Genomic DNA, 13,583 nt, shown 5'->3' on the forward strand with positions numbered 1-13,583 from the left:
TATTTTCTGGATTGGCCCTCAGTTGGTTAAGCACGGATTCTTGCCCCCTTGTTCTGGATTCTTCCACTAGACTATCCTATCAATCTCCTTGATTATTTTAAACACTCAATCAGATCACTGCTTTACCACTGCATTTCTAGAGAGTATGGCAATGCATGTTTACCTAGTCTCACGTCATAGCTGAGTTACATCATCACAATTATCATTCTGATGAATTGTTGCTGGATTTTCTCCAAGACCGGTATATCCTTCCTAATTTGGGATACCCAGAACTGAACACACTATTCCAAATGGGGTCTGACCAGTGCTCTGTATAAATGCGGTAGTACTTCCTTGTATTTTTTATTCTGTATTCCTAGTGATGAAGCATGTTAGCTTTTTGATCACTTTTTGCATCTGCCAGCTATCATTTAATGACTTATGAACCTAGACCCTTAAACCTATTTGTTCACTTTCCCTCCAAGTCCCCATCTACACCCACTACCGCCCCCAGTATCTACACTCTCCAGGCCTGGTACGTTAGGCCTTGGCAACACACCCTGTTTCACTTGCATGCAGGCCTCGGGCCATCATCCCTGTCCTGGCCTCAATAAACGTGACCTCTTGATTCTTTGCCGGTTTCCCAGCATTAAACTTAACTGATTTAAGTTGAGCTTAGTAGGGGTGGAAATGAGATAGGCGTGTGAGGAAAGGAAGGAGATAGGGGGAGAAAGAGAAGAAATAGAGCGACTGGGAGCCTAGGGAGGAGGGGAGAGGATAAAGGGTCAAGAGGGGTGTGGAATAGGGGTGAAGGAGGAGGAGAGGAAGTGGAATTGGGGAATGAAGTAGGAAAGGAAGGGGAATTGGGACTGAGGGAGGGGGCTAGTTGAATGGAGGAGGAGAGGAAGGGGATTGGGTAGGTAACGTGCAGCTTATTCTTAGTGACATTTGGAACGCACGGAAATACTTTTCAAGAAAGGGAAATTGTGGAGTCACAGTTCCTCAGTTAGTTTCCCACAAACATTAGTGTTCTGATCTCCAGTGGGGGGGGATACAGGGGTGAGGACTTGATAGAAAGGGATAGGTGAAGCAGTGAGAATGAGGAGGAATTGGTGGCACCAGAATTCACACAGGGCGAGTGCAGCACTGTCCTCTTTATGTTGCTTTCTGCTACAACCCATCATCTCAAAGCTGACCTACAGCCCTGGTCAGATCCCTGCTGCCACTCAGCACCGACCTACAGCCCTGGCCAGAACCCTGCCGCCACTCAGCACCGACCTACAGCCCCGGCCAGATCCCTGCCGCCACTCAGCACCGACCTACAGCCCTGGCCAGATCCCTGCCGCCACTCGGCACTGACCTACAGCCCTGGCCAGATCCCTGCCGCCACTCAGCACCGACCTACAGCCCTGGTCAGATCCCTGCTGCCACTCAGCACCGACCTACAGCCCTGGCCAGAACCCTGCCGCCACTCAGCACCGACCTACAGCCCTGGCCAGATCCCTGCCGCCACTCGGCACCGACCTACAGCCCTGGCCAGATCCCTGCCGCCACTCAGCACCGACCTACAGCCCTGGTCAGATCCCTGCTGCCACTCAGCACCGACCTACAGCCCCAGCCAGATCCCTGCCGCCACTCAGCACCGACCTACAGCCCCGGCCAGATCCCTGCCGCCACTCAGCACCGATCTACAGCCCCGGCCAGATCCCTGCCGTCACTAAGCACCGACCTACAGCCCCGGCCAGATCCCTGCCGTCACTAAGCACCGACCTACAGCCCTGGCCAGATCCCTGCCATTTCTCACCACGGACCTACCGTCCTGACCAGTTCCCTTTCTACTTCAAATCCTATCCTTCCCTGCCAAAACTTCAAATACCTCCACTTCATTCTTCCCTCTGACTCACTGTGAGCAATGCCACAGGAGATGCACCAGTAATTTAAAAATGGTGTGTTGGCATGTAGTTCCTCACAATTCCTATATCAGGCTTGGTGTAGGTTGGCTATGTGCAAATGAGGTTATTCTTGTCCATTCCCTTAGCTGGCATTTGGAATGTACAGAAACAATGTTCAGGAAAGAATACTGGAGCCATAATGTCTGCAGTTGGCTTTCCCACAGAAGTCAGTGTTCTGATCTCCACCCTGAATAGCAGTTAACCTCTGAATGGACTCAACTTATCAATTGGACTTTCTGGCCTTAAAGATATACAACTTCACCTCAACAGCAGAATGATACATTGTGCATTATATGGTATAATACTCCTTTCCTTATAAAACACCATTGGTATCATCTGACTTATTTCCTTACACCTCTGTGAAATGCCTTAGGATGTTTTTCTACTTTAAAGCTGCAATATAAATGCAAGTTGTTAGTGTGAGCAACATTGTGGGAGATGTTCTAGTATTAAGCATAAATTCTGTATGTGAAATAATTTGTTATGTGGCAGTTGTAGATTTCAGGTTACAGTAACATGCACATCCCCTTTCCATGTGCGTACACACTCGTATTTATGAATCAATGCATGTCAGATTTTTCTGCTACGTTTGCCTCCATAACAATAGAATTTTTTTTTGTTTATGGGATGTGGGCGTCGCTGGCAAGGGCAGCATTTATTGCCCATCCCTAATTGCCCTTGAGAAGGTAGTGAGCCGCCTTCTTGAACCGCTGCAGTCCGTGAGGTGAGGGTTCTCCCACAGTGTTATTAGGAAGGGAGTTCCAGGATTTTGACCCAGCGACAATGAAGGAACGGCGATATATTTCCAAATCGGAATGGTGTGTGACTTGGAGGGGAACATGCAGGTGGTGTTGTTCCCATGTACCTGCTGCCCTTGTCCTTCTAGCTGGTAGAGGTCATGGGTTTGGGAGGTGCTGTCGAAGAAGCCTTGGCAAGTTGCTGCAGTGCATCCTGTGGATGGTACACACTGCAGCCACTGTGCGCCGGTGGCGAAGGGAGTGAATGTTTAGGGTGGTGAATGGGGTGCCAATCAAGCGGGCTGCTTTGTCCTGGATGGTGTCGAGCTTCTTGAGTGTTGTTGGAGCTGCACTCATCCAGGAATGTGGAGAGTATTCCATCACACTCCTGACTTGTGCCTTGTAGATGATGGGGAGTCAGGAGGTGAGTCACTCACCGCAGAATACCCAGCCTCTGACCTGCTTTTGTAGCCACAGTATTTATCTGGCTGGTCCAGTTAAGTTTCTGGTCAATGGTGACCTCCAGGATGTTGATGGTGGGGGATTCGGTGATGGTAATGCTGTTGAATGTCAAGGGGAGGTGGTTAGACTCTCTCTTGTTTGAGATGGTCATTGCCTGGCACTTGTCTGGCGCGAATGTTAATGCCACTTATCAGCCCAATCCTGGATGTTGTCCAGGTCTTGCTGCATGCAGGCATGGACTGCTTCATTATCTGAGAATTCATTCTATCGACGCTGCTTTGGGATGTTACTGAGAGTCGTGATCAAGTGCTATATGTATTTGGTCTTTTTCAAACTCCCAGCCGCTAAAAAAAACAAAATGCAAGGATACCAGCCAGTTGCTGTAAAATCTGGCATCTCAGTTGCAACTGTTTCAGTGCAGTTTTATCCCTCTCTTGAAGGAGCTGACTTATGGTTCCACAGGCAGTGACACTTCCCCAAGTGCCCATTCTTCATGTGTAAATGTTTACAGTGAGTGTTTGCAGCATATTCAACCTGGCCATTACACTTGAGCCTGAACAAGTCCACCAGCTTCCTCACGCACATCTTTCAGCCGGACTCACTAGAGAGTGATCAGTAATGGGAGATCTACCTTATTCCCTCCCCTCCTGCCAAATGTTACACCCCTACCACTGGTTCTGGCTGAGATCAGCTTTAACAGTACTGACCAGGAATGGACCTGAGACTTTCCCATTTTATATGGTTTCAGTTCCAAACCAGGCAATGCAATTTCCAACTAAGCCATTGGGGGAATTGCTGACAATCTGGATTTAGGAATTACTCTTTCAATGTCATCGTTCTGGTATAAATTAAAGGAAAAGACCCAGTTTGTAGCACAGAGTGTTTCTGCTTGTCAGTTACTGGAGGTAATGTAACTACTCGTCTTTTTTTTCAGATTGCATACTACATCCAGGCGACCCCTGGAATTCTCCCGTACATCACCCGCGATATCACCGGACTCTCTGCGGACCTTTGCAAAGTCGTTGAGGCTTGTAATAAATTTCTAGAACAAAATAAGGATACTGTCAGTGTGTTTCTGTGATGTAAGGCAGGATATCTATTTTTGCTAAAGATTTGCATCACATTACGTGATCCAGTGGGTTTGGTGCAAGAGAAATGAGTTTATGTTTATTTGGGTATAATGAGATATAAATTCAGTTTTGATCAACTGGAAGCAGAAATTCTAATGATTAAGCTCTTTGGAGCTGTCACTTTGCATACCATTTGTATATTTTTGTCGTTAAGGGCACTGCCTTCAGTTAGCTGAGAGTTAACACAAAAGGAACATATTGGTGCAATAACGCTAGTGTTGCTAGGGAACTGCATTGTAACCTACATAGGGGTGGGTTTACTGCCATTAGCTTATATGTGTAAATTTGCCGAAAGTCTTCGTACAGAATACTAATCGTGCCTTGCGTACAGCAATTTATTTCAAACTGCCAGATTTAATTCATTATATTTTTATACGAATTTGCAGAGGGATAAACTTGAAAGAAATGGCTGTTACTGATAAAAAGACTTTTTTCATATTGATGATCATGTTCCTGGCCACTAAGTCATACTCACCAAATAACTTCAAAGCATTTTGTCTGTGTACTGTCTGCTTTTATTTTTGTCTTCTTTACAATCTGCCAGCAAATCTGTTAAAGTGTGTGTTTTCTGTAAAGTTAAATTGCCAATTTTGTGTCTCTTTGAATTGGGAGTGTAGATTCAGAAGGTTACTTTATCGTTACATCACGCTCAATTATCCTTTCCTTTCAACTGCAGCCACACAATGCTTGTGTTGACACTACAATTTAGTACTGAAACGCGGGATGAAAATCAATTTAACGCTATGGGAGAGTCCCGTGTCAAAGGTACCAACAGTAAACTGATTACATTGCTTACTGCAAGGATTCACCATGGTGACGGTGGAAAGCTGGTTTACTGTGAATGAATTCTGTCATTTAAAACATTGAATAAAAACATTTGACCATGATTGCGTACTTTTTTATTGATTACTAAAAACTTTAAATCAAAACCTAATGAAACACGAAGAGAACACAATGGCCTGTTAACATTAAAAAATTGTTCAGTTACAAACGCAGGTTTAGTAACAAGTCCAACTTTAACTGCTACGTTGCAACGTTGTCACATCAGCAGGCATTGGGCAAGTAATTGATCAAAGACTACAGTGAATTAATGAAACGTGGGGATGCTGCCCTTATTTATGTTTTTTTTAAAATGTTGTAAAGACTTCATGATGGGCCAGCAGCTGCACAATACCACTTGTGGGAGGTGTGCAATTGGAGAAATGCCAGGGATGTTCCACTGAGGGGGGAATCACCCTGCTAAAATCCAACCACCGATGCTTCAGTGAGTTCAGCCAGTGAGCAGCTGAGACCAAGCAGGGTCCCCGGTTTGAAATCCGGGGTCACAGTAGGAGGAACTACAATTGGTGTCAGTGCTTCTGGGTTAGGCAGGAAGAAAATGATCCAAGCGTTCCTGTTCTCGAGCACCATTCAGCAACTCCTGATCAGGTGCAGCTGCGAGGCCCCTGGCTCCTGCAGACATATGGCCCGTTGCCACTCCCTATCAAGGCTCACACATGAACAGCAATTTAGGCGAGGTGCATTACCCATGGAGCCCTGTCTAGTAAGGATTCAACACCATCAGGAGGAGAGGGAGACAACTGTGAGGGGAAAAGGTTCAATCACTCCATGCACCTACTGATGGAGGCCATCCCAGGTGTCATAGTAACTGGAAGCAATGACTAAAGCTGAAACCCACTCTAGCCTAGTTTTCCAGTTGGAAGATCTGCGAGAAACAGCACGCCAATTAAACAAACAGAAGTATCTGTCACCAAAGTTCTGGTGCTCACTTCTACATGACACAGTCTCTTCATTTGTGCCTGTAGTAGAACAGATGTTTGAGAGGATTTTGTGGAATACTATCAATATTCATGTTCAAGAGCTTGTATTTAAAAAGCACCTTTAATGCTTTAGAGGTTAAAGGTGCTTCATAGAGGTGGAGGGGGAAATAATGGACACCGACCCAAAGAAGGAGATATTAGGAAAGGGCGACCAAAAACTTGGTCAAAGAGGAGGGTCTTAAAGGAGAAGAGGGATATGGAGAAGAAGAGGGGTTTAGGGAGGGAATTTCTGAGCATGGGGCCTAGATGGCTGAGGGCACGGGCGCCAATGGGAAGGGGGTGCACAAGAGGCTGGATTCAGAGAAACGGAAAGTTTGGGGAAGGGGGTTTATGGTGCTGGTGGAAGTTACAGAGAGGGTGATTGGTGAGGCTATCGAGAGATTTAAACACAAAGGATGAGAACTATAAATTCGAGGTATTGGGAGGACTGGGAGCCAATGCAGGTCAGGGAGGACAAGGGTGATTAACGAATGGGACTTGGTGCACATTAGGATAAGGACAGCAGAGTTTTGGATGAGCTGAAGTTTATGGAGGGTGGAGGATGAGAGACCAGCCAGAAGAACTTTAGAATAGGCAAATCTGGAGGTGCCAAAGGCATGGATGAAGATTTCAGTGGCAGATGGGCTGAGGTAGGGGTAGTGACAGGATAAGTTACAGAGATGAAAGTAGGCAGGCTTTAAAAATCAGAGACTGTTGGGAGCTGTAGGCATGGTTTTAGATAGGTATCTCAAATAGTCCCCGCCTCTTCTCTGCCCTACTTACCACAGATACCACTTTTTTTTCCATTTATAAATCTGTTTTCTGTACCAAACCCGTTTTGAATCCAATAATTAGAAGTATTTAGCATCACACTTTAAATTTCTCACACTTAAAACCCTAATCTCTCACTTTGGATTAAATAACCAGTACCTGTTTGGTTGACCATTTTGATTTGTTCAAATTGCTACATTACTAATCATGACTGAGGAACCAAATTGCTCAAATAATTTTTTAAAACTGCCTTTGGTCATTACACAATTTTGAGGAAAAAATAAACAAAATAGCTTTACAATGAGTCCTTTCAATTTAGAAATACCTGCAAGAAGTTTTCTCTCCACAAGTATGGGTCTTGGTCCTGGGTGCTGGAGAATTTCAGCTCCTGCTGACAAACTGTTTGTGTAGCATGTATTATGGGTAATTTTCACTCTTGTCTTGGGAAATTACAATACACAGATCTTAAATAAATGGTGCAAATCCAGTGTCGGAGGTGAAGCAAACAAATTGCATTTTATAATGTAAATAACTGAGGATAAGAGGTTTCAAAAAGATGAAGAAGAAAGTAGGTTATTTGCATCTTATGCATATTTTGTAAAGTGATGTGAAAAGTATTACTAATATATCTGTGGTTTAAAAAGTATAACTAACCTATGGTTTTGGATTTTTACCCCATTTTCCTCCGTTTCACTTCCTGAGTGTGCTTTTATCAGTTCAATATTTAGGTAGATGTAGCGAGCCCAGGGATTGAGCAAAGAACCCGTGTCAATATTATCACTGGATATACAGTGTGCCCTCATGTGATATCTTCGGCGGAAGAATAAACTTTCTATCAGACTGTGGCCTAGGCTATAAAATATTAATCTGATTTATTGAACAGTAAATAGATAGATGAACAGTATTAAATACAAACAGTACATTTACAGTAATTATAGACTTTCCTATTCCTCTGGGAATACCAACAAAGGTGCATTTCCTGTGTTGTTACTTAATATTATGGTGAACTTCAAAGCTCAGTTCCTGATTAGCTTTACATGGTAGTTCACTGCCCCGGGGTCTCTGACTTGTCCCTGTCCCTGGCTGATTCAAACTGACTGCTGACTGGGAGGAAGTCAGCTTCAGATATACTGTTTAAATCGTTTTGAAGATGTACTGGAAGAAAGGACATTGAAGAGTTTATCTCATAACTGCATTAGGCATTCAGCCATTTTACATGGTTCAAAATGGTGCTTTCCCTAAAGATACAGCTGGAAAACAATTATATACTTCAAAAAAAAATCCACAGGATACAGGTCTTTGAATTAAACGACTTGACCCCTTACCTGAGACTAAACTATTCTGTTCCACCTGCTTCCTGCTGTAATAGTCCAATTATCACATAATAGATCGGTGATTGGCCACACAATTACTAATTATATATGCATATCCAATTAATGCCCATAGTGACAGCCCATCTGTGCCCTGAGCTGTTGTGTATCAAACAGGCTGGCTATTTTCTCTAAGTAATCCTGAGTTTTTAAACCCTGCATGCACTGTGACCAGCAAGACCAATAAACAATAACCTAATCCATCATACCCCAAAATGCTTCCTTTTGTCACACTTACATATATCTTTCAGTATCAGTAAGAAAAGTAATATTTTTTACTTTGAGTCACTCATGATGTACTGCATTAGTATATTTTACTATCACACTGATGGATGAGCTGTCGTATTTAGTCTTCACATAACTACAGTGAACATCAGAAACCGCATACTAGGTCCTGAACTATCTGTAAGCATCACTCAGGGGGTTTATTAATTTCATGAGCCTCAAGTCTTCTTTAAAACCCTCTAATATACAATGTTTATTTTCTGAATATGCAAACAAACTATCTTTACCAGTTACCATCTCAGTGGAATTTCAGGAGATTCATGCAATATGATCTATTGCTTCTAAAACCTGGTGGCTAATTCTTATGACAGCGAAATATGGATGACTAATGCTGGGCTATTATGCACCGTCTGGAGCATAACAATTGGAACAGTCTTGCTTAACTGCATGTCAAGTGGAGTATGCGTATTATTGAGTGTGATTCTGGGTTGTACATGATCTGCTAACCTTCTATCTCTAAATTATTGTTTTCTCCAACAATATCCAGCATTGCCAACCAAACTTGATAACGAAAAGGGGATCAGGCTGCGAGAGTCTGCTCGTGAGGTCCTGGTATACATGAATGAATGCAGCAAAAAATAATTTAATTGAGGAAGTACTAACTTGCTATGCCACCCACTGTGAATGTGTGTGTCGGGGGGAGACGGACATGGAACACAAACCTGTGGCCACAGCTGCCAATATTTGTGAAAATGTTAGGTGTGAGATTTACGATCAAAAAGAGTGAGATGAATCACATTTAAATGTCTGGAGCTTAATAAAGAGTGAGATTTGCCAAAGTAGGCCACATATATAAACCAGAGTGAATGTCACTCCAAGTGCAACTTGGCAAACCTGGAGCGTTGTCACTTAGCTGCAGTCACTTTATGAAAAGTGTAACCTCTTTGTGTGAAGCCTCACAGTAAAACAATAACTACCGCTTGCACTGCAATCTGTTACTGATGTTTATCACTGTCGGGTGGGTAGCTGAGGTCTGCATACATGAGCTTGCACAGACCTGCAGGGTTAGTGATTTATGAGACAATGGCTCTCATTTCACTTCCTGCTATCTGACAAGGGCAGACGAGCTGAAGGGGATGAAGACGGCAGTGGGGGGAGAGGGGGGCGCGGGGGGAGCAAGAGTGGGTCTCTGTGCCATAGGGGAAACTGGAGGAATGGAATTGAAAGTTGCTGAATGAGGGAACCTGCCTATACAGTTCATTGAGAAATGCACTTTAACCTCTTATGCCTACTGGCCTTTTCAACAAGGTTTTACAATCAATATCTAGAAAACTACCTTTGGTATCAAAAGCTTAAATATTAATCCGTATTAAAGTTAAAAAATATTGAAAGTTAATTAGGTTGTAGCTTATAAACGTGACAGATTTTAGCCATTCATTTCTGTGGTTCATAACTAGGGGCTTATTGGTGCAGAGGTTATAAATGATCTGCCTGCCTAACAGGCAGGACTAGTTGGTCATGAATACAGAGATTCAGGAACCAGCTTTTACGAAGTGAAAACATCGATTTTAAAGCTGTTTCTATAATCCTGGGGTAAGCGGTAGTAAATCCTACGAGTGCTGTGTGTTCGGATGTTGATCAGCCCCTGAAACCCATCCCTGTAGGTGCCCTGTACGTGTAGGTGCTCCACTGTCAGAGTGTAGCTGGGGGATGCCTGAAGTAGTCCAACAGTGGCCTTCCATGATTTACCCAGAGCAACAGCCTGAAGCTGGAAGGACACCATTTGCCACAGCCCCTGACAAAGACTTAGCATGTCTTCCACTAATGGCTGTGTGTAACCATGGACAAGTGCTTCAGTTGGCCAGCCTGGAGCTATAGTTACAAAAGGAAATATTTCGTTTATGGTTTTGATGAATTGCTTTCCTTCAATGTATCCGGGGGTGCTAAAACTGCCATGAGAGAGGTCCATGCTGACCCAGACAGGGATATGGAGGAGGTGTGCTGTGTAAGCTCGGTGAAGCAGATTCAGGGTTGATGCCAGTGCCTGCTGGGATTTTATCTTTAGGTAGATCCCCCACGGGTTTGATGAAATCAAGATCTGACTTAGAGCTGATTCCAAAGGAAATTCCAATCCATCTTCCAAACTTTCCACCATTGGAATGGCCTCGCTGTCGCTATTAGCTTGACTCTTCACGTTCAGAATAAGCATTCCTCCATCATTTCCTTAAATAAATTGAAAATACAACACTTATATGTTGTGTTCAGGCTGCAGCAGGTGTTTTATGTTTTCAATTTTACAAATTTTACAGAACAGCCAAAAACACACAATGCATAACCATGTAAAATGATTACCAGCCACTGAGGTAATAAATGAACAGACAAATGGAAAATTCCTGAGGAAGGTGAAATCATTGACCAACTGGCAGTAAAGTGGGCCTAGCCTAGGTATTGCAGGGATAAAACCCCTGAACCAAGCATTAGGCATCCAAGAAGCTGGCAATTCATTGGACTTCTCAACCGTCCATCAGCTGTGACAGCCTAGGTTGTAACCAGCTGCTCAACCCCACTGCACATTCCATTTCATTTATACAATGTTGAATTCTTCTATATTTGGTCATCCCAAATAAACCTCATATTAGTTATTAGTACGACCTTCAATTATCAAAATACGTAAAGAACTCCTACTGTCACGTTTGTTTTTCAGCTCATGTAAACAGTGCTCGACTTGTGCCAAAAAGTTGTGATCTGATCTTGAGGCTTCAGTCTAGCAGTTTATATTGTCAATCGACCCCCTCAGTGTATTACTGCATGGTTACTTGTTGCCACGTCTATACTATATACCCGTTACTCAGCCTTCACCAAGCCCCAGGCTGGCACACTGCATCTCAGAGAGGCTGCAAGGTGACTTGTGATTTCCACACACTGAGTTTCAGGTCTTAGCCAGACTGGTGAGGGATGGTACCAACCTTTCAATGCCAGAATGGTAAATGCCTGAGAAGTAACCTGAAGAGAACGAGCTACCAAAAATATGTATATATATGAGGGGGGAGACTTTTAAAATGAGTAGCAGAAGAGGAGGGAGAGGCAGCTTGATTTCTGTTTTAAGTATCAGCTTGGCTCAGTGGCAGCACTCTCTCTGAATCAGAAGCTTGTGGGTTCAAGCCCCACTCCAGAGATCTACATACACAATCTAGGCTGACACTCCAGTGCAGAACTGAGGGAATGCTGCACTATTGGAGGTGCCATCTTTAGAATGAATCCTTAACCCAAGGCTCCATCTGCCCTCTCAGGTGGAGGTAACCATTCAAAGAAGAGCAGGGCTGTTCTCCCAATGTCCTCAAACAACATCACTAAGACAGATTATCTGATCATTTATCGCATTGCTGCTTATGGGACCTTGCTGTGTGCAAATTGACTGCCGCATTGGCCTAGAAAACTGTGACTATACTTCAAAAAATACTTCTTTGGCTGTGAAGTTTTTTGGGAGATCCTGAGAACATGGAAGTCACTAAACAAATGCAATTCTTTCTATCTTTAAAGATAATAGTTCTTATCAAAGGTAATATTTGTTAATAAAGGCTCTGAGGTTTAAAGAATCTGCAGCATGTGTCCATTTTTACTTTAGTTGTAATTAGCATTTATGTATCCTGCCACATTTACGTGCTGTTTTATTATCTCTCTGCTGAGTTTATAATTGGATATGAAGATGTTACTGAGATACCTGCACTTCACAGGTCAAAGAATGAGGAGTTTGAACGTTCCTTGACCTCTGGAGTGTAGATATCTGTAACATCTTTATACACAGCATTCTTTCAGGACTTTGTGGAGGAAGACCTTTGCAAGCTGTCTGAAGTGTATCACTGTTAGCCTTTATGGCTTCATCGTACTTTCATGCCTCTAATATTCTTAATATCATCACTGACAGGGAAAATAATCAAACTGAATAAGCTCAAATTATTGCAATTCTAGTGAAGGCTGTCACAGCTTTGAGTGTCAAGCCACTGTACCACTTCCTCTCCCCTTGCGTTAGCACACTGAACTTTCACTTCTGAGACACGGGCTCAAATTCACCCCAAACTGATGGGATAAAAATCTCCTTTCTCTGCTGGCTGTAAGAGACTGAATTTGTGGCAGTGCACAAAACTGCTCATAATTAAATTTCACTCAGAGAAGTTGGTTTGTGGTAGGAGGTTTTCATTTGAAATGGGGTAAAGTTACGCTGTTGGAGTAGGATAGAGGGAGATTATTCTACATCTAACCCATGCTGCACCTGATTGGAGAGCTCTCAATGGTGCATGATAGAAGGGGCTTTCCTCTGTGTCTAACCCCTACAATACTATGTGTGCGTGATGGGGCAGCATAGAGGGAGTTTTACTGTTTGTCTGTCTCATGTTCTAACTGACCTGGGAATGCTCATTGGGGGAGTGTAGCTTTACTTCATGTGCCATGTAACATCAGGGTTTCCAAACTGTGCTTGAACAACACAACCTGTGTTTACCTCCTCCGTCTGCATGTATAACTGAATCAGAACCAGAGGAATTTAGAAGCATCCGAATAGCACAAAATACATCCCATTCACATCGATTTGTGTGAAGATTTGGTGCAGAACTACGAGACTCATTGTGGACTGTGTATTTGACAGAAGAGGAAATGAATGGTGTATCTGAATCAGCTGCTCCAAAGGCAGGGATACACCTCTGCAGAGTGTGAGCACTCTCCACTGTACAAGGTAAAATAATTTCGGAATAATCTTGTTTTACTGTTTTTACTTAAACATATATTTTCTGAGGATGTCTTATTTATTCTAATTTTTAATAACTTTACTTTTAATTATGACTTTTTTAGGGTTGAGGTTTGAAGCAGCAGTGACTTGAAATTGCCATGTCTGTGATGTGATCGAAAATGTTGTTAACGACCGAGAATGTTGTTAACTACTGAGAATGTTGTTACCTTGAAGTAGTTCTGCCAAGTCGAGCTCTGTGGTCACAATGTCAAACCATTTGATCTGCAGTTCATCAGGATCTCGATGAGGGAAATAGTCCAGTAGCTTCCCGCCAGGGTAAAACCTTTTGCTTCGGTTTGTCTGCACTGTGTACAATGAAAGTAGATTGACTGCGTTAAATTGAATTTTGACTTTCCAGGGAAACTACTGAACAAC

At 43.3% G+C, this 13,583-nt stretch overlaps 2 protein-coding genes across 3 annotated transcripts in view; one reads left to right on the plus strand and one right to left on the minus strand.

Annotated features, from left to right (window-relative positions):
- acot11a (acyl-CoA thioesterase 11a) overlaps positions 1-5,147 on the plus strand; it is a 72,608-nt gene extending 67,461 nt beyond the window's left edge. For both annotated transcript variants that reach the window (XM_067990572.1, XM_067990571.1), the window contains exon 16: positions 4,065-5,147. In XM_067990572.1, coding sequence (XP_067846673.1) covers positions 4,065-4,211 — 147 coding nt within the window. In that variant the 3' untranslated portion in view covers positions 4,212-5,147. The remainder of the gene's footprint in view (positions 1-4,064) is intronic.
- Positions 5,148-7,678: 2,531 nt separating this feature from the next.
- fam151a (family with sequence similarity 151 member A) overlaps positions 7,679-13,583 on the minus strand; it is a 33,684-nt gene continuing 27,779 nt past the window's right edge. The window contains exons 7-8 of the mRNA XM_067990566.1: positions 13,376-13,513; positions 7,679-10,648 (exon numbers count right to left, since the gene is read on the minus strand). Coding sequence (XP_067846667.1) covers positions 9,972-10,648; positions 13,376-13,513 — 815 coding nt within the window. The 3' untranslated portion in view covers positions 7,679-9,971. The remainder of the gene's footprint in view (positions 10,649-13,375; positions 13,514-13,583) is intronic.

Source organism: Heptranchias perlo, chromosome 9, assembly GCF_035084215.1.
Source record: "Heptranchias perlo isolate sHepPer1 chromosome 9, sHepPer1.hap1, whole genome shotgun sequence".
Classification (NCBI taxonomy): domain Eukaryota; kingdom Metazoa; phylum Chordata; class Chondrichthyes; order Hexanchiformes; family Hexanchidae; genus Heptranchias; species Heptranchias perlo.